At 42.5% G+C, this 24,688-nt stretch overlaps 1 protein-coding gene across 1 annotated transcript in view; it reads right to left on the reverse strand.

Moving 5' to 3' along the window:
• Positions 1-21,524, reverse strand: part of LOC110983119 (MAM and LDL-receptor class A domain-containing protein 1-like) — a 94,599-nt gene extending 73,075 nt beyond the window's left edge. Inside the window, exons 1-21 of the mRNA XM_087131449.1 lie at positions 20,905-21,524; positions 17,358-17,411; positions 15,567-15,710; positions 14,720-14,988; positions 14,476-14,560; positions 13,745-13,891; positions 13,044-13,198; positions 11,691-11,886; positions 10,975-11,115; positions 9,474-9,760; positions 8,550-8,634; positions 8,117-8,284; positions 7,405-7,667; positions 6,403-6,493; positions 5,828-5,968; positions 4,849-5,108; positions 4,330-4,420; positions 3,469-3,606; positions 2,748-2,876; positions 1,821-2,042; positions 1,134-1,277 (exon numbers count right to left, since the gene is read on the reverse strand). Of these exons, the coding sequence (XP_086987575.1) occupies positions 1,134-1,277; positions 1,821-2,042; positions 2,748-2,876; positions 3,469-3,606; positions 4,330-4,420; positions 4,849-5,108; positions 5,828-5,968; positions 6,403-6,493; positions 7,405-7,667; positions 8,117-8,284; positions 8,550-8,634; positions 9,474-9,760; positions 10,975-11,115; positions 11,691-11,886; positions 13,044-13,198; positions 13,745-13,891; positions 14,476-14,560; positions 14,720-14,988; positions 15,567-15,710; positions 17,358-17,411; positions 20,905-20,965 (3,271 nt within the window). The 5' untranslated portion in view covers positions 20,966-21,524. The remainder of the gene's footprint in view (positions 1-1,133; positions 1,278-1,820; positions 2,043-2,747; positions 2,877-3,468; positions 3,607-4,329; positions 4,421-4,848; positions 5,109-5,827; positions 5,969-6,402; positions 6,494-7,404; positions 7,668-8,116; positions 8,285-8,549; positions 8,635-9,473; positions 9,761-10,974; positions 11,116-11,690; positions 11,887-13,043; positions 13,199-13,744; positions 13,892-14,475; positions 14,561-14,719; positions 14,989-15,566; positions 15,711-17,357; positions 17,412-20,904) is intronic.
• Between the last annotated feature and the right edge of the window lie 3,164 nt (positions 21,525-24,688).

Below are 24,688 nucleotides of genomic sequence, written 5' to 3' on the forward strand. Positions count from 1 at the left end.
CGAGGTTCGGGGAAAGCTTTTGCTCAGTGACCACCATCTCTGGAATAGACTGGCTCCTTTGTGCCCTTCTTATCCACTGATCAGTGTACGTGTATTGTTGCAAGGCATCTCTTAAGTAACTAAGCAAAAGCTTGCCCCGAATCACGAAGTATAGCAACAGTATTTTTAGTATGGAGAATTCAAATTGTTATGTTCACATGAATTTAAAGAACTCAGAGTACCAGGTTTTATTCCAATTTAACTCGCAAAATGCTTATTATAGACTGCTTGAACCAGTGTTGTAGTGAAAGCCACTTAAGACCATCACAAGACCACACAAGAACTCCAGTCTGAATTCAAGCCACAATCTATTCAAATGAACTGCAACAAAAGCATTCCTTTGTCATTGTTCACTCTGTTACTTGGACCTGTTCTTGTGCCTGGTCTTGTGTCTGGTCTTGTGTCTGATCATGTGTCTGGTCTTATGTCTGGTCTTGTGCATGGTTTTGTGTTTGGTCTTGTGCATGGTCTTGTGTCTGGTCTTGTGCCTGGTCTTGTGTCTGGTCTTGTGTCAGTTCTTGTGTCTGGTCTTGTGTCTGGTCGTGTGCCTGTTACTTGTGTCTGGTCTTGTGTCAGGTCTTGTGTCTGGTCTTGTGTCTGGTCTTGTGTCTGGTCTTGTGTAAGGTCTTGTGTCTGGTCTTGTGTAAGGTCTTGTGTCTGGTCTTGTGTCTGGTCTTGTGTCTGGTCTTGTGTCTGGTCTTGTGTCTGGTCTTGTGTCTGGTCTTGTGTCTGGTCTTGTGTCTGGTCTTGTGTCTGGTCTTGTGTCTGGTCTTGTGTCTGGTCTTGTGTCTGGTCTTGTGTCTGGTCTTGTGTCTGGTCTTGTGTCTGCTACTTGTGTCTGTTCTTGTGTCTAGTCTTGTGTCAGGTCGTGTGCCTGTTACTTTTGTCTGATCTGAGGAAAAGTTGCATGCCCAAGTGTTCTTCAAACTTAACGGGATAAATGTGAATTTTGAACAAATTTGAGGTCAAATTGTAGAGTGACTTTCTGCAACCGCTGGCCGACCATATATATTACAGGCAAACGAAGAGTGGCCTATTCCACATTGGTAACTAAAGAAGCATTGAATTATGGGTGACTCTTTAAAGAAACTGACCAGTTCCTGTGGTGTGGTCGAAAGAAGGTCCAGTGTCAAGGGAGGGCGTTGAGAAGCTGGATCTCGTCCAATCAAAATCATCGTCTGTGGCATCGGTGTAGCTGCAGCTGTCGATTTCAAAGTCACAGTCGTATTGGCCGGGAACTGGGAATAAAGAGATTGCAGATGGGAAAATTGACAGCAACAATTGAGTCCAGAAAACCACTGTCAAATTCGGAAGTTTTGCAATGTTAAAAAACAGGGCCTGATTTTATGGTGCTCATATGAAGGAAATGGTACTTTAGAAACTTGATGAGCTAAGCTACACTAAAACCAGTTGGTAACCGGTCCCAAGTAATTTATAATGCTTTCAGTTTTGGCTGGTAACCAGACATATGCAGTATATACCACGGTACATTTTGGCTGGTAACCAGTCTCACGCAGTACATACTGCATGAGGTTTTGCCTAGAAACCTGTCCAACGCAACAAATACTGAATAAAGTTTTGGCTGGTAATCTGTTTTGCCGAGCAAATATTTTCATACTCATTACCTTCCATTATATTGCTGTGAGGTCCGACACCAGAGAAACACTTTACGGAAATCATTATTATTTCTGTCACTATGTTGAATTTGATACAAGAATACATCCCTTCTGGAGACACAACTGCTACTCTGCTCCTATCTATGGTTCGACCTATCGACTTACTCATGCAACCACCGTCAACTAGCCGTGTGTCATCCACCGCCATGATTGCTGTGCTTGCATTCAGTCCCTCCACGCCTTCTAGATACACCTGGAACTCGGCATTGTTGATAATGGTGACCGAGATCTCGTGCCAGAGGCTACCGCGATTTCCGGACTCGGTGTGGAGAGGCATCATCGACCCGGATGCTGTGTCCTTGACATAGACAGTCATGTTGCCAACTCCTAAAAAAGCAGCGACGGGGAGAAATCAAGATTTTTCATAAGTGATGACGGGAAAGTCTATATTGTAACACACTGGCTGGTTTGACCATGCAGCAAGTAAAACAAAGCAGCGACTCCTAACCCCAACTCCCTAGGGTGTGAGTAAAGCCAGTTCCAAGTTCCAAGCACTAATCTGTCAAATCAGGTGGTGCCAGACTATTTTGGGTTCCTTGACTCACTTATTTTTCAATGTTGATTAAAGCACTTACATGTAGATATAATAAATCATAATAACAAATTTTGAATTGTTCATCACTCTAAATGAAGTTAATCAGTGATGAACTTTCCTTTCCCTTTCGTTGATTTTATTTCTATTCTTAGGTTCCCAGAACAAAAAAAACCAGTTGACATCGTTATCAATTCAATATGGCCGACTTGTGAATAACGTCTATAGTGGTGGACCTGACAGCAACTCTAGGCTATTAGAGGGAGTCTCATAATTTGACAACATTCGCGTTCCTTTGGACTGTCCACGGTGGAAAACTAACATTCCATCAGGAAATCTAAGCATCAGTAGAAACGGTCCACTGTGTGAACAGATTGTTCTCAAGCCACGTTCTGATTGGAATGTTCAGTTCCAAGCGGAACAGCCCCCCCTCCCCCCTCTATTTGCAATGAGAACAAGATGTTCTAACTGGGAGACTTCTTCTGCGTGAACAGACTTACCGCTGCCGTAGATGTAGAGCCAGAAGGTGAAACAGTTAGCACCGGCAGAGGCAGGGCTGAAATGTTCGCTGAATAGCCACGCCTTTCGGCCAGTAGGGATAGCAGCAGTCTCTATTAACATGTAGTACCCTGGAAAAAAAAAGTGTGAAGGTTCCGTGCAATGAATCATAACTGAGGCTCACTTGTGTGTGCTCCTTTAAAATCTTCTACGCTGTTATAAAACTACTTGAAATCCTTCTTGGGTTAAGAAAAAAGCACTTTTTTGGGCACTGAGAATTTGTGGAGGCTTTTCTGGAGAGGGGTTCTCTTGCTGCGATGTAAATCAGGGGAGACAATGTTCAGTTTGCACGTTTCAATGTTCAAATTTTGAGTTGCAGATTTCCATTAAAAACAATTCTAAGGACAGGTTGCTCGCTGGCTTATTGTGAAACACAGCAAATTGCCAAAGCAAATATAATTCAGGACGGCAAAATACAAAATGTTCCAGCGTATATCGATGCAACAGGTTGGCATAACAGCTTTGCTCACAAATATGGACGTTTATTTAAGCAACAAGCAATGAGATTCTGAAATACTTTGTAAATTGCAAAAAAAAAGTTGAACAAATCTACCAAAACACAATGATTCAGTGTATTCCATGGTCCCTTACAAATGTTGGTGACTTTATCCTTCACAGAGCAACCGTTCCCAAGAACTCATAGTCGATTTTCACTTGACTTACCGAGATCACTAGCAAGGGTGTGGTCATTGGGCGGGGCTAAAGAGGAGGCGTCAGCTCCCCGTGTCCAAACAAAATCAAAATCGTCCAGGGTTGCTTCATTCACCCAACCGCATGTGCCAGACTCAAAATCACAGAATCCTAGTCATTTAGAAAAAATAGTGATTTTTTTTCCTTACCAAAAATGAAATTCATCGGGAAAATTGTCCTCTGAATAGGGCAAAGGTCTGAGAAACCCCTTCAACCCAAGTATAAAATAGTTTCTTGTCTGAGTTTTTCAATGAAAAATAGAGGCAGCCTTGTTTTCTGATCACTGCATATTTCCAGGATGGAGGATGGATGCAATAGATTTCAATCGTGCATTGATAGTTGCGAAAGTTATGAGAAGCAAAAAGTTAAAAATTGGAAATTGAAAATCTTGGAAATTCAACCCCCCCCAAAAAAGAAGTCAAAAATTAAGAAGATGGGAAGAGGGAATCTGGCAGAAACAAGAAACTTGTTTATTTTATTATTTTACCCGAAAGGTTGACATCAATGCAGGATGCTACACAAAAACACAACCCAGAAATTCTGGACCAGAAAACTTAAACGTTTCCCCAAAATGTACTCCTCATGGACAGCCTGGCCCATGTCATATATTAATTTATAATTTATAACTTATAAATTTATAACTTTCAAATCATTTCCTTTCAAATTTCAAATTGAATTTTCACTTTCAGAACCAACCAGTCATCCAAAAAGCTCTCAATGTCTTTTTCTTGGTTGGGGTTTGCATTTTTTGCGATCCTTTGTGACTCACTGCTTCTCAACTTCCCTGATTTGCCTACAGGAAAACAACAAATCAGCAACAAGATGTTTTAATACCTGGAGGGTCACATGGCCCAACGCTGATATCAACATCGTCTAGGACCAGGTCGGCGGTTTGGCTCGTTCCAAGCGTGCCTTCAATGGCAGCCTGTGACACAGGACACATAATGAACTAGCAAAGTTTGTAAAATTTCAAAATCAAAATTTCAAACATGATGAATCTTTGAAATTATGAGAATTTACAAAATGAACAATACACTTTGAAGTTTTTGAAGGAAGATTTATGCTACAGCAATTTTAACCAGTTCAAATATGAGAATTGTTATGTAACCATGTTCTGTGTGATATCTGCACAACAGGATGACAGTGTCTATAGAACTCAAATCTTAGAAATATGCACATTGGCTTTCTGTTCAAGAAAAGCTTGTTACATGCATGTTGCACGATGTTGACATTTTCCCACAATGCAGTGCCCCCTTCTCTCGATTTGGGCTTCAATGACAGTTAGAAAGGAAAATCGCTTTTGTAGTTAAGTCTACATAACTTGACCTCCAAGATCGTGAACAGTTAACTTACCCTGAATTCATAGGTTGAATTCATCAATGTCACCGTCGCGTACCGCCACACGTCGTCCTGGTCCCCTGACTTTTCAAAAAGCACTGGACCCAAGACTCCATTAACATAGGTGTAAACCCGCAGGGTGCCAACAGCCGAGCCGTGCATGTGATACCAGAACTTGAGACATTCACCGATCAGTGACGGTTGGTAGTAGCCAGAATACATAATGGCACGGTCCAGGTTTTGCCCAAGGGATGGATTGAGGTACATAACATAACCTAAAGTGTGATGAATTCATCGATCCAGTGACTTTAAAACTACTCGACAAATTTGTGATCAATGATTATTAATTATTTTTCACCCCTGTGGAGGTCTCAAACTAATTCTCCAGGTTTTAAGCCAAGTCTCTCAGCAAGTCAAGTCGTGTTGCAATAATTTTTCCAAAAAGTCCTCTTTCAAGTTAGCATTATTAAAGTCAATTTTTCCGTAATCATATTTCACCAAGTCAGTGTTATGAGCCTTTTTTAACATCACAATTGATAAAGTATAAACACTTTTTTATGACATCCTTAATTGGTGATTTGACATAATCTATTTTGTGTTCAAGTCTCACTTGTCTGTCAAATTTTTCCATTTTTAAACGCCGATATATCTAATGATAAATCATATGTATGACAACAGACATGTTTGGTTTTGCAAGTAGAAATTCACCGAATTCTTTTTTAACTTACATGTACATGTATTTAAAAAAATTGCTGAGGTCAGCCAATCGAATTCAAGTCATGTCTCAGGTAATTTTCATCAAGATTGCAAGTCAATTGTTTTTTCAAGTCAAGTCTCAGGTCAAAAAGTTGGACTTGACTCTGACTTTAATCCACGTCAGCATGTGAAGTAAACACTGTGCTTCACCATCACTACCCCTGCTCACTGGGCCATGAGGTTACTTTCTTCAGCAGCAGATTGGACGCAGCACTTTAAGGAGTTCAAACCGACTCACCGTTTGACGTTCCAGTCGTCTTGTCCACAAGCTGGCCGGAGGAATGGGAGGCAGCCCCGGCCTGAACTCGGGTCCAGTCAAAATCATCTGCGCTGGATTCCTGCATCCAGTCACAGTTGTCAGTTTCAAAGGTACACGTTCCTGATTGGTTGAAAAGAAGAGAACCCGTGATTGGAATTAAGAGAAATGAAGAGCCTGAAGATGCAAGAGGCACCACAAGGCATCTGTCGTGCAGAACATCCACCAAGTGATGGGATCAATGGAACTTGAAAACTGAAGGAATTTTTCAATGGCCATGACAACCCAGCAAAGAAAAAGAAAGGGAGATTTGCAAGATTGGTCGTGAAAGCACGGATGAGGTACAGTAATTTAGAGCTACACCTGATAGCTATGCAACTCAATCATGCTACATCATGCAGTGCGTGTTTGGATTTGAGTTCTCTAAAAACAGCTTTCATTGCTGCGTTGAATAAGTATAAATTAAAATTGCTTCTCTTCAAACAATCGTTTTATCATTTCTAGGGTCCCGCTCTGGGCTTTCTAGGATCTCTAGATTGGTCAACACCGCTACTCACTGATTGGTGGGCAGGCTCCAAGTGTGTAGAGTATATCATCGATGGCGACATCGCTTTGATAATTAGAACCCACAACTCCTTCAATAACAATCTGCCGAAAAGAAATGTTAAACAACAAGGTTGCATATCGTTTACCAAAAAAGAGACTATACCTCTTTAGGAGAAATCGCAAACAAACCTCTGTTTCATTCTGAGAGAAAAATTGGAAGTGAGGTTCTGTTCTTGTTGTTTGGTAGGTGACCACTGATTCCTGACATGAATGGGAAAGGCAGAGTTCATCTGCCTCCCTTGGTTGGTTCATAGTCAGAGCCCTTGTTAGTGCAGGCCGCAACCTTATTCATTGGCAAGCCTGAGGCCATTTCTAATGTGGACATTGTTTTCTGCGGCTGTGGCTATCCACCACAGAATACCTGTGCCAAAACGTGTAGCTGTAGCCATAAATGTTCCTGACTTGGACAAGTTGGACATGGCTTCAAATTCAATATTGGAAAAGGGGGGTGTCAAATATACATCAATATGTTTCTTATGACAATATACTGATGTGACTGGATCCCCACACGGTGAGTCTTGAGTCTGTTTTTCATGTTAGTAATTTTCTTTTAGTTTGCATCAAAGACAGCAATCTGAGCTCTGTGGTTTGAAACATCACTTACACCTCTGTAAGGGGTCTAGCACTACTGTACTTCTCCAGTTGTGTAAGCCAAGTCAAATTTTAAGACAACTTTTCCAAAATTGGATTTTGCCAAATCATTTTTAAACGTCACGTGAAAACTTTTTTCTGACATTCCTTTAATTTGTGCGGTGACCTAGGATGTCTTGTACGAGTTTGGCATTCTAGGGTCAGTGCAAATTGTTGTGGATGAAAAATGTTTGGGTTCTTGTTGATCTGAGTTGCTTAAGATTCTTTAAAAGGCCTTTTCGTCAAAAATGTCTCTGCCGACTTGCAAAACATGTTTGTAACCATGGGTAACATAACTTGATTTGTGGCTGAGTTCAACTTACGTTGTACTGGACCGGTGATGACACGGTTATCCTAGCAACTTTCCAGGCATTGGCTTGAGAGCCTGAGAGACTCCAGAACGGCACCCGTCCGCTCCCGGTGGAGGTGTAGAACGTCAGCGTACCCATCCCCCCTCCAAACATGTGGTACCAAAACTCCAAGCAGGCCGATCGGGGGGCCGTCGCAAAGAGATCACTGGAGATGAGGCGGGAGACTTGGCCCTGGACACGAGGTGATGAGGTCTCAATGAAGGCGTAGTGACCACCTGGCAGCAGGTAGGAGACGAAACTTCAATACTTTGCAGCAATGTTGTAAAAACCCAACCAAAAACCGAAACCAACTTCAAGTTGGGTTAGCACGCTACCACATCAGTCGGGTGAAGTCGCTTCCAGTTTTGTGTTTAGCATTTTTCTGGTTTGCTTGGTTCAGTTAAGCCATCTTGGTAAAACCCGAAAAAAGTCTCAAAAAGAGATGAGACATTCGCATGGTGTTTTATCACTGCAGAGTCATGGTGCCCGCTATGACCAAGATACCTGACTTTTTTTTGAAACGGTATAAATTTCATGATTCAAGCCATTTGGGTTTCATGTTATGCAAATGAAATCGGGCGCATACTGCTTTCAAGCCTCATTAAAAACAGCTAGGGGTAGTCGGACTGGGAGTGCATGCATTCTTTCTCGCCCTACAGTCAAACCTTTCGAAGGTAAGTCTTACCTCCGGTGTGATCTCCAGTCGGCCCGGTCCCTTGCGATGGGGTGGATGATGTTGTAAGCGTCCAATCAAAGACGTCGTTTGCATCCTGGGTCCAGGAACAGAAGAGAGCCTCAAAGTCACAGGTGCAGTTGTTGACGTAGAGGAACGGATCGGCCGTTCGCGGAATAGCTGCAAAAAAAGAAATTTGTAAACAGAAAGGGTTGAAATGTTTTGGAGAGTTTTGACTGGTTTTGGAAAAGGCATTCCCAACATTCAGATTTTCTTTGTGGGTCAAAGGTTAGTTCTAGATTTAAAATTTCAGAGTGAAATTTAAGGTATGGAGGAAAGTCTCAAATCTAGAACTGAGTGTGAATAATTTTGATAAAGAAATGAAGATTTGGTGTTACACCCAGCTTCCCGTCAAAAGCAACATCTTTTTCCAAGCTGCACTTACTACCACAATTTCCATCGACAAGTTCGATGTCATCAATAGCGATGTCACCTTGGTAACTGGCCCCGACAACTCCTTCAAAGACAATCTGAAACAAAGGACAAACGTCACTGAACCTTGCAAGAGTTTAATTCAACTCCTTATCCTTTGCCGCGGGCTCAAACAACAGTCTTGAATGAAACGTAGTAACATATGACTGTAACGCTCATATAACACTTTTAAAACCTTCCTATGCTAAGATACATTCTTGACACAGTTGTCAAATCAGCCAAAATAAGTCAAATTTCCCACATGTGTCTGTGTACTGGGGGAAATCAAGTGGAAGGCATTTTTGACTGTTTTTGACGGTCAAAACAGCAGGTGGGAAAGTTTTAATGTATCAATGATGGACAGCAAAATTATTACCCCTGTTCATCACACCATGAGACCAATTTCGGCAGGTGATACCACAGCACATTTGGCCTCTACCCCCCCAAGAGATGACAACTGATACTCTTGGTGGAGTGAGGCAAGTTGGGGTAAAGTATCATGCCCAAGGACACAACATGGGACCAACAGCCGGATTCGAACCCCTTACCCTGTGGTTGGAGAATCCACAAAACCCTAACCAACAGCCCAAGAGCACCACGAACGTTAACTCAACATTGCAGGCATTACTGCAGAAGAGTTCATACCCAGTCTTGTTCCCAATCTTCCCACCTCTATTACTGTACTGTGCAAGAGGAGTAAAATGGTCTGTTTTCTATCAATCACCATATCTGCTTGAACAATTGCAGCTGCAATGGCACGAGGGTTGTGTATCATACGTTTGTTTCAATCCTTCAATAAGGTTTTTTTTCCCCAGTGTTGTAGCAGTTATTAAGAGTGGACCACGTGTAGGTGATGAAATTAACTGAAGTTAACTGCATTTACAAAACTCCTGCACACCTGAAAAGGTACGGTCTCAGACACATCGAATTGGCCGTTCAGCCAGTTGTACTCATCGGTACTCTGCTGTCCATCCATCAGCCAATTTGTGACAGTGGCCTCGTTTGCAGTGCCGGGCTCCGTCACCACGGAAACTGTCATTTGGCCGATGTCCAAGCCGTACATGTGATACCAGAAGGTGAAGCAGATCGGTGGGTCGTTGGCGCTGGGGATGATCTCGGGGCTCTTGAAGATGGCACGGTCGCCTCGAACCCGCGGAGAACTGGTCTCTGTGTACATGTAGTAGCCTGTGGAGGGGACCAGTTATAACAACTACCTCAAGTCAGAGTGAAAGAGGGAGTCAGTATCGTGCTGTAGTTACTTGCCCCACCTTTCACTTCTGTGACCCGGGTTCGAATCCAGCCAGGCCATAACAAGTGAATTGGTTTTTCAGTCCCTACCTAATTCTGCAGGTTTCCGCCAGAAAATTTACCTCGCTTTTGCCTGCCACCTCTAGAACTGAACATTTCTTCATGATCGTCTCTACCTGGGCCAGTTCATTGGTAACATACACATGCATTGTCTTCTCTTCTATGAATCAGTATTGTTACCGTGGTACCGGTGAGTCTACATGTACTGTCTGCACTTGGATACGCGTTGGCATAGCCAATTGGCATGTTGTGATGCGTTCAGCCCAAGTGACGTAATTACTGCTAATAATAACAGCAAAACAATATGATGTGTAACAGTAGTGTGTATTATCCTTGTTCACTGGGCCAATAGTCCTTTGCAACTCCCTGGCGAGGTAATAACCAAAGATCGTATAGCGCCGCGAAGCGGCGCAAGATGGTAAACTTCACTAGAAATAAACGTAAAACGTTATAATAGCATGGGCGCCATTTGAGCAAGCGATACGCGTGCGCAATGCACATTAATGCACAAGCGCAGGTGCCGCAGCAGGCACGTGCACCTGGTGAGCCTGCGCTCAAGCATTACATTTTTGGGGCAGAGTTATCCATATTGCACCTTTGGCGCTATTCAATCTTTGGTTATAACAGAGGTTATCTCATAGAGCTACTTAAGCATAGAATTTGTTTAAGTGTCAAAAACCTTCCTTGATAAGTCAGAATACTAGCTAAACCTCTATGGCCTTTTGGTTAGCATGATAATCACATACAGTTTGAGTTGGTAACCTTTGTTCTTTGAGCAAATTTTTTGCACTTAAGCAACTTTTGCGCTGAAGCAAATTTAGGGTTAAGCAGCTTTATGAAATTGGCCCTACGTGCTACCACGGTAAGCACCCTCTGGACCCTCAGAGGTACTCATTCATACTCCTACTGTAGGTGGTAAGTTTGGGTAAAGTGACTTGGCTCAAGGCCACGATGTTTGGGTATTTAAAAGTGACTTGCTCAAGTCCCCTGGCAAGATTCAAACCTCAGCCCTACGATTGGGAGTTACAAACTTTTAACTAGGCCACATGCGACCAGTTAACAAGGCGTTCTGTAGTTTGTGCATTACTCACCGTTCTGGCCCAGCGTGGTGTGGTCGACAGCTGGGCCAGTATAGCTACTGGTGGTTGAGCCACTGAGCCGCAGCCAATCAAAATCGTCCCCTGTCACCTGATTCGTCCACAGACACATGCCACTCTCAAAATCGCAATTTTCTGGGGAAAACGAAACGGAAACTTGTGAGAATGTTTTTTTTTTCATCCAAACAGAAGCAAACAGAGAGCATGAAACTAACACCAAAAAACATTCACTACGATTTCAAGTTTATGCCTGTATCTTCAAAATTTATTTGTATACTTAACAAGTCCATCCGTCTTCATATGAATTTCTGCCATAGATACAGATCCTTTTTTTCCCTAAAGTGAGCTCTGTTCCACATGTTGACCCATTTCTCTGTATTCATCCAAGTTATTTGGATGACTTTTGGAAAGATTACATAATAGCCATTATCTCTACATATCGACCAAAGCATATCCTGAGAAGCCTATCTAGTCTCCTAACTTACGGTGATGAGCTACATGTACCTGGTTTGGATGTCTCATCAACCATTAAAAGAAATCCACAGCTCGGTTATGACCCTATGATTAGCTTGCGTTTACCTTATGATGCAGCTTGTGATTACATTATGCTTACCTTGTGATTTCCCTGGGATTACCTTATGATTACCTACTGACTGGCTTGTGATTTGACTTTCCGTTGAAAGACTCTACGACCAAACCATAATACTAACCCTGATATGGACAGCTCCCCAAGTTGAACCCGACGTCGTCAATGGCTATGTCGCTCCTGTCCCCCGATCCCACAATTCCTTCAAACACGAGACGGTAGGGAAGAGTGGAGGTCACCTTTGCATATCCTAGCGACCAGAAGTTTCCGAGGTTTCCGCTACGGGTCCACATGGTTTGTTGGTTGGTGGTTGTGTTCAGCTGGTATGCAAATCAATGTAAAGACTTGGATAATAAATGTCTTTTCAACAACAATGAATCTACCTATTGCGGTAAACTGTCCTGCTCAAGGGCATCTGAACTGGGTAATGGGTTTGAACCAGTCACAAGTGATTTGCATGAAAGTTTGATTGGTAAACGTTTTGCGAGGCGAGACTTGTATGACCTGAGCAAATTTCTGAGCTTGGTAGCTACAAGAAATCTGCACCGGAACATCTACGCCTCCTTGTATATATTGCAATGTTCAGTAATTCAGTGGAGCAGTCCAGAGGTTTGTACAGACCAGACTGTCAACGTTTTTAAACGTAAATACCAGCTGGGGCCAATTTCATAGAACTGCTTAAGCACAAAACTTGCTTAAGCAAGAAAAATCCTGGCTTGACAAATCAGGTTACGGCGAAAACTCCATGTGATGTATATTGTTTTGGGATTATACATGTATTTAGCTGTCTTTTGGTTAGAATGGCAATCACATAGAGTTTGAACTGGTAACCTTTGATTTTTAAGCAAAGGTTTTTCCTGCTTAAGCAAATTCTGTGCTTAAGCAGCTCTATGAAATTGGCCCCTGGCGGCTGCAACAGGGTATAGAAACCAGAACAATGAAGTGTGTTTATTGCAGTTCACACAGACTTGTCTAAAATTCGAATTCATACTGGAAGTCCTATGCTTGTCTTGTGATGAACAACCCTAGCAGTAAAGCAGTAGCAGTAAAGCCTTTGCAGGAAAAGGATAAATTCTTCTTGTATGACAAGTCAAACCTCAAAATTCAGACTTACATAATGTGAGGCAATCATGCAAAATGAGTCACATGTCAACTTTTATTTGACGAAGCATTTCAGAATGAACATGTCTGAAAATCAAATCTTTTCATGTTTCAACTTCAACTACTGTTGATCCATTTGAAGGAGCATTTCAGAATGAACAAGTCTACTTGTTTCAAGATGGGGGTTACTCATAAATACGAAGTCGACGTGGTATACGTTTTGGAGGAGTGAAACTCGATAAACTGGCCTGGGTTGATAAATAACTCATCGTGTTCGATCGCATCTTGTATCTTCCTTCTGTACATTATCATTCCTAACATGAAGCACTCGTGGCCCAAGTCTAGGCCATCAAACTCTCAAATGAAGTTCACTTACAATAACGTTCAGGGTACCCATCTGGTTGCCATACATGTGATAGGAGAAGAACCAACAGTAGCGACTGATGCCCGGGCTAGGGGTCACCAAAGGGGTCATTAGTCTAGCCACTGACCCTGCTGACTGACCTGTAGCCTCCATGTACATGTATTTGCCTGCAGGAGACAGACTAGTGTGACTGGTTTTGTCCGTAAATTCTGTTGTACTGTATAACAGGCATTTCATAAATACAATGCATGAAAGATGTTATTGCAATGCGGACCTGTAGTCAAGTACAGATCAATGAGTGTGAGTGCGAGTACTTAACCGCGAGTGAGAACATTCTGTCGTAACAGTACAGGTACTTTGCCATGAGTATCAGCAAAAGTACAAGGCAAAGTACTGGTGCTCTTCCACTAGTGAGATTGGAAGCATTTTACCAAAGAGTATTTCATCTTGCAAACAAGTACTTTACCAGAAGTAAAAGTCCTTTATGAGTTACAGAGCTTTATTATGAGTTTGAGTGATTGTTTATGAGTGAAGCATACTTGCTATGAGCATAAGTAGTTTCCAATTAGTATAAGTACTTTGCCTCAGGTAAAATGCCAAGGAATGCTTTCCTGGAGCGAGTACAAATAGTTTGATTTGAAACAAAGAATGAGTAGGAAAACAAGGCATCTAGTGAGTGCATATCATGTCAGTCATGATATTAGAAAGCTTACCGTAGGCTGTTCCATATGAGACGTCCAACGCTGGCCCAGTGTTGGCCGTCGGGGTCCCTCCGTTGTTTTGGACCCAATCAAAGTCATCCATGGTGTCTTGAAGGAACCCGCAGAGATGGGAGTCCTGGAACTCGCATAAGTCTCTCACTGTTCAGAGAAGACGATCAAGAAAAATGAATCCTTCATGCACAAAAAGTCCAGGCATACTCCAAACTGTAGCATCAGTTTAAACCAGGCAATATAGTACAAATGAATGGGGTAGGCATGCATGTTGGTTCACACGCTGGTTCTCGTCCTAATGTCTTCTACACACATAACTGTGTGCAGGCCCTATTCACTCAAATAATCCGTAACACTTGATCCCACACCATCGTCACCAGATCTGTCACAAGGCAGGGAGTGTCTTGTAAATTCCGAACAGTGGCAGTGTTCCATTTGGAAAACAACAATGTAGTTGTTCTCAGAGCAGAGAAGATGACCGTTCCATTGGAAATACGGCACTCCTATTGAACGCTGCCTCAGAAGAGACACTCCACACGGAGAACCACTTCCATCTGTGCCCTTTCCAAAGAAACCACCAAGTGCTGAGTTGGGAATAGACCAAAGGAATGTGAAAGTGGCAGATCATTTTAAAAGCTAATGACTTGAATTCAGACTGGAGGTCTTGTGATGGTCTGAAGGGGTCTGTGAAAGTCTTAATGAGTCTGTAATACAAGGTCAACGTCTCTTACATGGGCATTCACCGGTAGTCACCACGATGTCATCTATGGCGATGTCGGCTTGGAAACTTGAGCCAACAATTCCTTCAAAGACAACCTACCGATGTAAGAAATGGATAGGTCAGATAATTCCTCCCGATTGCTAAGCAGTAAAATAAATAGGGGATATGTCATCAATTCCTGTAAACTACAAGAGCTGATCCTTCTTACAGGGTCTCAGTGGCTGAGGATGCGTTCAAGTATTGAAAAAACTAACCTGAAAGTCGGCAGTGGGTGTGGTACTAAAGTCCCCACGATACCACTGGTCAATTCGAGTTCCCGACCTCGACCAGACGGCAGTGCCCAGGCCGGAGCCAGTCTTCAGGTAGACCTTCAGATCTTGGACGTAATCGCCATACATGTGGTACCAGAAGGTGACGCACATTCGGCTGCTGGTGACAGCAGGGATGATGTCACTCTGAAAGCGGGCTTTCTCGCCTTGGACGCGGGGGCTGGACGTCTCGATGTACATGTAGAAGCCACTGGCTAAAGATAAAAATGGGCGAAAGACAGCATTTAGAAGAACCTAACAAAGCATGTCGATTCTCAAAACAACCAAGGAAATCAAGGCTTTTCAACTTCATTATCAGATCCGAGCATTTCTGCAAGAGGGCGCCCTCAATGTCTGATTCATTGACTTACCTTTGGGCCAGATGACAGCACTGTACTTGGAAGTAGCATATTTATGACTAAGTCCAGCAGAAAGAGTGTTATGGCCCTATGTCTGACACTCCTGGTTTCATCTTGAAGTATCACCCATTTTGGCATCAAGTTTGAAATGGGTAAAAAGGTGGGTAAAGAAATGGATAAAAAGGTTGCTGGTTTGCATCAATTCATTGAGCAAGATTCTGTCGAAGACTGTTTGTTCTAAATCGTTTCTCTGGCAACCTGTGACTCATTTTGTCAGGTTGGATTTCACATGGATGTGAGCACCTCCTATAGGTGCATCACTGCCAGATGCAACAAGCTGATTCACTGTTGTGTTTCTTTACAACCACCTGCAGACCTCAATGGTTCATGCACAGGCCCGATAGAATGTCAGAGAAGTACCAGTATTTGCATACCGTCTCCCTTGGTGTGGTCAAAGCTGGGTCCGGTACTCTGGGAAGGTGTGCCGCCATAATCCCTCGTCCAATCAAAATCATCGTCTGTTGCTTGGCTGTAGGTGCAGATGCCCTGCTCAAAATTGCAGTTCCAATTGGTTGGTTCTGTTTAAAATTGAAAGTGTTCACGTTTCAATGCAAGTAGACATGTAAAAATTATTAACGAGATGTTCTTCATGGCGATTTTGTAAGAAACCTTCCCAAATTTCAAGGAAAGTCTATAACATGTGGGAAACCATTACCGCATTCTTTGAAAATTTCAAAGCAAAGAAAAAGCTAACCCCTGCCTTTCTCAAATCTTGCAAAATACCGGGGGTGCCCCAAAACCCACCAGTTGATCCTGGAAGACCGGGACGGGACAGTCTGACAACAGAACACCCAAACTGCCAACTAACATGCATACCCATAAGCACACGTATACCCAGAAAGCACGTGTACATGTACCTTAGAAAATATGGCCATTTCTATTAGTGTCACATCCATTGGGTGCTTTTTACCAGATGATAAATAGGTGCAGCACCAACTCGTTTGTTTGTTGGTCCATTAACAACAAAGCCTGATTAACGGACAGAGCATTGGGATCACAGGACAGGATCAAGATCTGAGTATGAAAGTCCCACAGACTCTCACATCAATGCAAATTCTGCACTTTATAAATTCAGAATTTGTCTCTTCACTGGCGACCTGTGCTCTAAATCACATCACACAAGACATGCTTCACATTTATTCTAAATAGAAATGACTTTTTCTACTGCATGCACGAGGTGCACACAGGCACCACTGATCAGGCTGGGGTTGTTTCACAAAACATGAGGTACAGCTGACGAACGAAATTATGTTTCAAACTAGCTACACCTAGGGACCTCGGGATAATGATAAACCCCAGTGCATGTTCATAAACGTTGAATCATGCAAGCTTGCAAAAATTACAAGAACTTGGGAGGTCTTCTGCAGATTCGTTATCGGCCCTGAGTTGAAGTGCACCCCCAAGTGACAAAAGAAAGACAGATGGTGGTAAGTTTTCCAAGCGAGTTCTTGCACACATTCTTCGTGTACGCAAAGACCATAAATTAAGGAATAAATTTATAACGCGTACTCAGCGTACTCCGCGTCAAACACACCATTGATTCCACTATAAATGCTGCCTATGTGGTGAGTACTACAAAAAACATGTACATGTATGCTCTGCTTTGTTCCGCTCTGAGCAGATAGGGGGATTGTACATGTACCGGTATATTTGGGGTCCCTGTTCCTTTAATAGAAGGGAGACCAACATTTTAATTTAACTACATTAATTTAAAATTTTTATTCATCTACATGTACCTTGGTAGATGACTATGACATCATGCTCAAGAACTCTAGGGTTGATGTTTTGAAAGGAAAAGAGTTTTGAGGGAAATTATGAGGGGAACTATGAATGTTTTAACACATGACACATCATGGTTTCAAATTTGCACGGCTGGTTTATCAGTCAGAAAGTCACATTTTCTCACAATTTACAATTCGAAATTTTCCTCGAAATAGGGTCCGTGCGATAAAGAGAGTGTTACTTTTGGTTTTCGGGGGACGGACCAGTTTTACAAGATTAAAATGACAAAAAACTTGGAGGGGCCAAATATACAATCCTGTTATACCTGTAAGCCTACATGTATGTCGTCTGAATTTTCACCATCCAGAAATGCAACACTTTATTTCGGCTGGCATGGCAGGTCTGCCGTAATTTCAAATCTACGATGTTGAGGCATAACTTACGTGGTGTGGTAACCGATGCAGGTGCCGCAGTCACATCGGCCAGCCCTTCTTGAACTGCAAGGAAAAAATAGTGAAGGAGTATGAAGGAGTACGGTAAATGCACCGAGCAATACAAAGAAATCCACATTTTGAAACCTACCTCGGAAGATTCTCTCAGATCTGAAGAAAAATTAAGCATCGGCAAGTAAGGATATCATAGATAATTAAATAGTGACTTTAGACACCTGAAATTAATGATTGTAAATTAAAATCAGAAATCTATGATAATATCTATCACCATGTTCAAATTCAACAAGCACTGTGCAGGCATTGTGCATGCATTACAAGTGCGTTGGGTTAACATACAATTACTACATACATGTACATGATGCAGGCCGAGCCTACAATACATCAAGACTGAAACATCTGTCAATCTCGTGTAAACTCTCCTTGAATTAATTAAGTACACTGCCATTTTCAGAACAATCCTCCACAACTTCAGACTAAACAGAAATGGCAAATGGGTGCCTTGAAATCTGTCGCACAACGTGTCTTCTTCCACATTAACAATAACAGGCATATACTTTCAAAATGGTGTCACCCACGGGTCAGCATAACAATACCACAGGCCGGGTTTTTCAAGGCACCATACACGTAGGCCTAGGCCTACATGTACATCAGAAAATGTACGGTTTTGGAAAGCTCTAAGGAATACGCCAGTGTATGTAAATTGTTGAGTCATTTCACTTCGGGAGATATCAGGATTCAAGGTTTGTGACAATCCTGCAGTTTGGACTTCAGGCATTAAAGTTATGCCTTGAGTTGAAGTAGGGCTGTGATGGGAACAGAAAGAGACGAATGTCAGCCATCCACAACCCTCAGCTACAGCTAACAAGGCCTATGCATATAAAAACCTACCAAGAAAGACGTAAATATTTCGTCTATAATTAACAGCGTTTTCAAAGTGACAAGCCCCTGATTATCATCATCATGGCTAGACATGGCTGTTTTCAACAGTGTGTACTCCAGTCCATAACCTGATCACAAGTCCCTGCAAGTCCGATGTTCATCAGAAGTCATTATTGTTAAGTCAATTCAAAAGCTATTCAAATGAGCTGTGACAAGAGCAGCTTTTGTCATTGATCACCTTAGTGTTACTTAGTATCAGCCTTGTTAAAGGACTTGTGAAGTTGTGATGGACTCGAATTACAACACCGGTTTTCAGTTTCAAAACACGCCTACATGTACATACTTGTATGATGTGGCTAGGCCTCAGTGTCAGCGAGGCCAAGCCATACTTCTTTGTGTTTTACATTTAACTGCGACCTCTGTTCAGGACTTTTCCAGAAGCCTGTGGCCTCCAATCATTTTCCCTGACGAATGCTTGCACCTAAACTCAGGCTTCAGACCACAAGTACTAAACATATTAAAATTTTGCATTGACGAATGGAGGCCCTTATTCGAATTTCCCCGCTAAGCGGACATGGCGGATCAGTAAGCTTGCTGCACAATGCTCTTTAACGCCCTCAAGAGTTTACGGCTTTCCGAAAGACTACCGGACTTCAAAAAAGAGCTGTTATAATTATTTTGTGCCATCCCAACCCGACCCCTCCCCAAAAAACTCAGCAGCTTTTTTTCTCCTTTTTTCCCCTACTTGTCTGTAAAGACACTCCTTATCAGTACAAAATGAGTTTCAACTCAAACTGATATGGTTTGATGTTGCGAGTGTAGTTCAGAAGTTCAAGGCCACATGTACGCACGCTAGCCAGCCATTAAAGTTCAATTAGGTACTTCTTCGAAAAGTGGGCGCTACGCAAGAACGATATGTAGCTTCGATTTCACAGAAGTGGTACCAAATGACTGCAAAGGGTTACAATTAAGTCTCAAAATGCCATGCAGTGATATATCGGAAAAAATATGAGAGGCGGAGTCCCACTGCACCCCAGCTACGCACGGCGGCTAAGCTTTTAACATAATCTTCCTCTGTCAATATATTGAGACTGAGGTAAACGCCGACGGCCCTACCCCATGAATGTTCAGGATTGAACTGTTGCTTTCCAGAGCCTGCAAAAATTGACGAAGAAAACTATCTCAGCATTCTTTGCTTATCCTATGAAGGATGAACTTCTGCTTATGAATACCTGTTCACGAACACCAACAAAGGGAAAAGAAAAGTCACCAGCTTAGAGTAAAACTGTAATTAAAACGTTAAACTCTTTTATAATCACGACAGCAGATTTCACCATAAAGCAATTAGAGTAGTCCATATTACAATGCCGATCAATTTATTTTTCCTGTAGGTCTATTTCTCCGAGTCGCGAAACATGTCCACGTACCGGCACGACGGTCTGCGTTGGAACCGCCCGGAGCCTTTCATAATATCATTGTGTGAAATGATCGCACAGGAAGGACTTGAAGTCCTTCCTGTGCTTCGCACGTATCAAATTAATTACTGTAGGCATAAACCTAATTTTACAATCTTTTAGCAGATAAAACGAGAGCTTATCGCGTTGATATCATGAGGTAAAGCCCTGTTGACTTACGGACTTACCCGTGCACTGACAGAAGCTTTGTGTGTAAACATAGGGAGTAAAGGTAAAAATGTTTACGAGGGAACCTTGATTTCCAGAAAAATTCTGATTTCAACTAGAAATATCATGCTCATCAGATTAATGACTACATTTTATTCAGACATTCGCATGATACGACTTAACATGCTTGTGTAGGCCTACAGATAAGTACAGTAACAGTCTGCCGCTAGTCTTTTTTCCTTTTTTAACACAGTTGGGTGGGTACATGACAAAATGCACTTTCCTACGGTTCTTGAGAAGAGACTATAGTCTTCATGCCTGGAATCTGTCCGCAACTCGAACTTCACTTCCATTGATAATCCTCCTGACCCACGATTATAGCCTTTATTCGAGTCGGTTTTCCCCCAGCGTGTTGTGTAAAAGAGTAAATAAAAATAATAATAATTTTAAAAAGTAAATTGCTTTCGGTAATATACCATATCTCCCTGCGAAGAAGAAGATTGAGGAAGAGTCGCAAAATATCTCTCTCCTCAAAACAAACAAACAAACAAAATCAGTTTTTGTGTTCCACGGTCCAGCAGCATAGGCCTAGGTGACCGTGGACGTACGCCCCCCTCCAGCATTCACCGATGAGGACGTCTACAGACATACACTTTTTTTTCTCTCAAAAAATAACTTCTGTGCTCAGCTCCGATTTGTTCCCTTTTGGGGATTCCATCCGGAGAAGTTCAAGCTTACCAGGCGATTTCCGTCACCAGTGCACAGAGACCGCATAAAAGTATAGCAAATGGAGACTAATAAAAGGCCAACTGAGGACCAACCACCACAATTCGTCCGCCACTGGTGACACTTACTACATCGAGGGTTACCTAAAAGTACTTCACTTTAAAAATGCCAAAAACATTTTAATACCACCAAAGCTAAATTTAAGCAGAGAGTTCCTTTATAAACAAAAGCCCACAGAAACAATTTCTGGCCTTTTGAAAACTTGCATATTTATTTAGGGAGTGAAAATTAAAAGTATAGAGCAAACTTACCACACCACGTACACATCAACAGGGTAGCAAACCACGCGGCGCTCAGCCACGATTGTCCCATGGCTGAAAACACAAACTGAATGCTCCAATTACTGGTCCAAAGCTCCGATTTTTAGTCAGATGTTCCTCGCAAGTAAAAGTTAAAGGTCGTGTAAAATGCTTCGTGGCCGATTAATGATTCTGCCGGGGAACCGCGAAGTTTCATTCACTTTAACTCTACCGACATGATGTTTTTAGCACATGCCGTAATTACAATCCAAGCGATCTGTGTGATGTCCCAATCAGGATTTCTGAGGCAGAACGAATGAACAGTTCCTGCTTTCCTTTTATCGATGAAGTTCAAAGAAATCTCCTCATGGAAAAAGACACCCGTTTGCCGACGAACTCACCAGCCCAATGGCCGATAGATTCCAGCAATATCGGCAACCTCGTGGTTTCAACCGAGAGGGAGCTTAGCGGTCTGCGGGTGCCTGAGGACTTTACCGCATGTTTTAAAGAAAATCATGTTCCGTAACATCGCTTGGCCACAAAAGTTCGATAATGTCTCACTGTTAATCTCTTCAGCACATAGCCGTGAGATATAAAACTGGCTGTCGGGGCTGGCACGGCTGAACATCAAGATAACGGCAACGCCCCCTTTGTCCCAGCTTCGAGGGCTTATATTGAGCCTGTAGAGAACTGTGCCAGGTTCATTTCAACTTCTGGTCCTTTTAAAAAATAAAATTTACTGCCGTCATTGCTGAAATTGATAAGATTATATGACCACTTCACAACATTTGGACTATTCGCTAAAAACTTGTTCACAGTCATCGTCGACGGTATCACACTTTTCATTGATGCCTCTATTTCAGTCAATAACACTCTCAACGAACTTTCCGGACCCAACATAAACAATGGCTGTGCAGTTGAAGGTGGATCGAACATAAAGGAAAAGACTATAGTAATGATAGGAATAAATAAAATCCCTGTGCACCACACCAGGGCACAGATAGGCTACTTTGCCAAGCACTGGCGAAAAGACTAGAGTCCTGCCTAGCTTGCTCCTCCTTAAAAGACATTGTTCAGAGGATGCAATTTTCGATGTTGATCCCAGAACCTATCATATTCAAGGTAATCTGTTCAATGGATAGCACCAGACCATATTGCGTTCAAAGCTTCACCTTTATTTTTTCTTGTGGACATAATTTGCAATATAAACGTAAGCCTGACTGTGTAATGAACTGTTATCTCTTTGCTATCAGCTCTGGTCTCCCAAATTAAGAGTTAACCCCGTCTTCAATACGGCTGTTTCACAATAGTGCGCCACCAAGGTTTTGCAACACGTTGGCTAATCATAACGCGCGAAATTTGTCGACCCTTTTCAAACGCGCATTGGGTCGACAAATTTCGTGCATTGTGATTGGCTAACGCGTTGCAAACTCTTGGTGGCGCAGTATTGTAAAACGGCCGTATTCAAGATGGCTGACACAGGAAGACAAACTGTTACAGGGTGGCAGGAATGGCAAATGCCCTGCACAAAAGTTTGTTGGGTGGAAACGCGTCCCAACTAGGCCTAAAGTTTGCACAAAGCCTTGTGGTTTACCTCCTGCCCTTCCTCGTCATGCGTGTACACGCAGTGTGCAAGTGTAACGCGCATGGTGGGTGGAAGGGGGCACTTGGGTCCTTCATTTTGGGGGTCCGGGGGGCATTCGATCCGGTCGCACGCAAAGTTAAATTACTGACGACTAAGGCAGACTGTCATTCATTCCCCTTTCGGGGTGGGGCACAAGAGGGTAAATTCTCCCCGACCCTTAATTACACTACTGCTTGTACAAAACCGCCTTGATCGATTTTACACCCAAGTGACTTCTGGCACGTACCTCAGCCAGGCCCGATTAAGTAACAGACTTGCAGGGCCAATAAATTGAGATTTAATGTATCTTCCATCACGATTCGGAAACTTTGCGGCCTAGGTCAACACTACGGTGGAGTTCACATGGTTTTGATTAGTTCAGGGAAATGGTTGAATATGTGCTGGGGGCGATGAAAGAAAGCCCAGAAATGTGTGTTTGGATGTGTGTTTTTATAGCGGTTCAATTTGCACTTGGTTTTTGGCATCTTGATTTAGCAAGAAGCTCCCATTTGGCATAGCCCGAGATCGTTTAGCCAGAGAATGTGCATGTCCACGTAATCCATTTCGTACACTGCGTTCGTATCGCGTGTGTGTGTGTGTGTGGGGGGGGGTTGTCAAAAGCCCATCTACCCCCTCCCCAAATCCCCGTCAGGATTTACGCTCATGTCAACGAGCTAATACCTGCACTGTACATGAATATTACAACCCTGTTCCGGAGGCAAAACAAACATTATAAATTTCCTAAAATCTCCTCTTGTTGTTTGCCCTCAAGATTTTGAGTACAATTTTAGAGAGTTTAGTTTGAGAGTAAAAAGAGCGACAGGGAGAAATGAAATGAATTGGCAAATGTGCTGGAACTCGAAGCTGATGTGGGCTGTATGTTTTGGGATGAGAAAAAAAAAGATTTAAGGTCTCCAATCCCCTTTTTTTTCAGCTGAAAGCGCGGATAAAACCCTTTAATAAACTCTCATTCCCCATAGAATTGTATAAACATTTCGTGTCCCTCAAACAAATTGCCCCCTGCGAAATTGGTCACTGACCTGCCTTTGTCAACGAACCTAGAGAAGCTGAAACGTTTGGACAGATGTGGACTTCAGCCCCGTAGAAGAATGAGCAGAGAGTTTGCATCTTGTTAGCAAGGACGTCCTGTTGAACAAGTCCCTGGAATGGGAGACATAGGGCTAAATCTAACATCATCAGTTTATAAGAACAACGTGCTGATCCAATTTAAAACCAAACCTTGTGAAACAGTTATGAGGTTGACATTTTTAGCTGCAACAATGGGTTGATGAAAGTTGTCAGTTCCACAACGTGGTATTGATATGCGTCACTTCCTACCATATTAACTTTGATCGATAATAACATTGAATGGCGTTTTCAGACAGGGACAGGGGTCAAGTTTCCCCTCCCCAGACATTATTAGAGTTTTGAAAGAATTGAAAGGATTGACACATTCAAAACAGGACTATTTGGTGGATGGAGGGGTTGGTGATGGAGGACAATGAAGACGAAACAGAGGAGCCGTTGTTTTCAGGGGAAAAATTAAACAAATATTGCCCCCTCCCAAAAGACCTAAAAATATACCACTGATTGAATTGCTAATCATCTATTTGAGCATTCTTCCTTCTGCTATTATAGCAATAAAAGAAGTTCATGATTTTATTCACGGGAAGGGGTAGCTTATTGAGGTAAAAGGGTAGCTTTACCCGGAGGTAAAACAAAACAGGCCAGCTTTCACATTGAAGCGGATATGGACGAACAAACATTGAAATCTGTAGCAATCTCCGATAATAAAATAAACCAATCCAGAGTTCGCATCCTGCTCAGTAACATTTTGGCAAGGGTTTGACATAAACACGTCCCTATAGAGCCAGAGAAAGATCTAACAGCAGTTATGTGACGTGACCTACTAAATCCAGAGGTTCAAGATTACTTGTACCTTTTCAAGGGATTGGAATTTTTCTTCTTTTCATTTTTTAACCAGCCCCTCCACCTCCTCGACCGTTGTCGCGGTAACGCCCACCATCTCCATCGACCTCTCACCTGCTCACTGTTTACTACGCACCTTTGACCTACTAACCCCACTGACCTTTCTCAACCTAAAAAAAAAAAACTATCAAGTGACTTACTCACACGTGACCGGAAGTGGGGTCAATCTGATCTATACTGCAC

Source organism: Acanthaster planci, linkage group LG21 (assembly GCF_054643075.1).
Source record: "Acanthaster planci isolate LZ-2023a linkage group LG21, COTS_SCS, whole genome shotgun sequence".
NCBI classification, from domain to species: domain Eukaryota; kingdom Metazoa; phylum Echinodermata; class Asteroidea; order Valvatida; family Acanthasteridae; genus Acanthaster; species Acanthaster planci.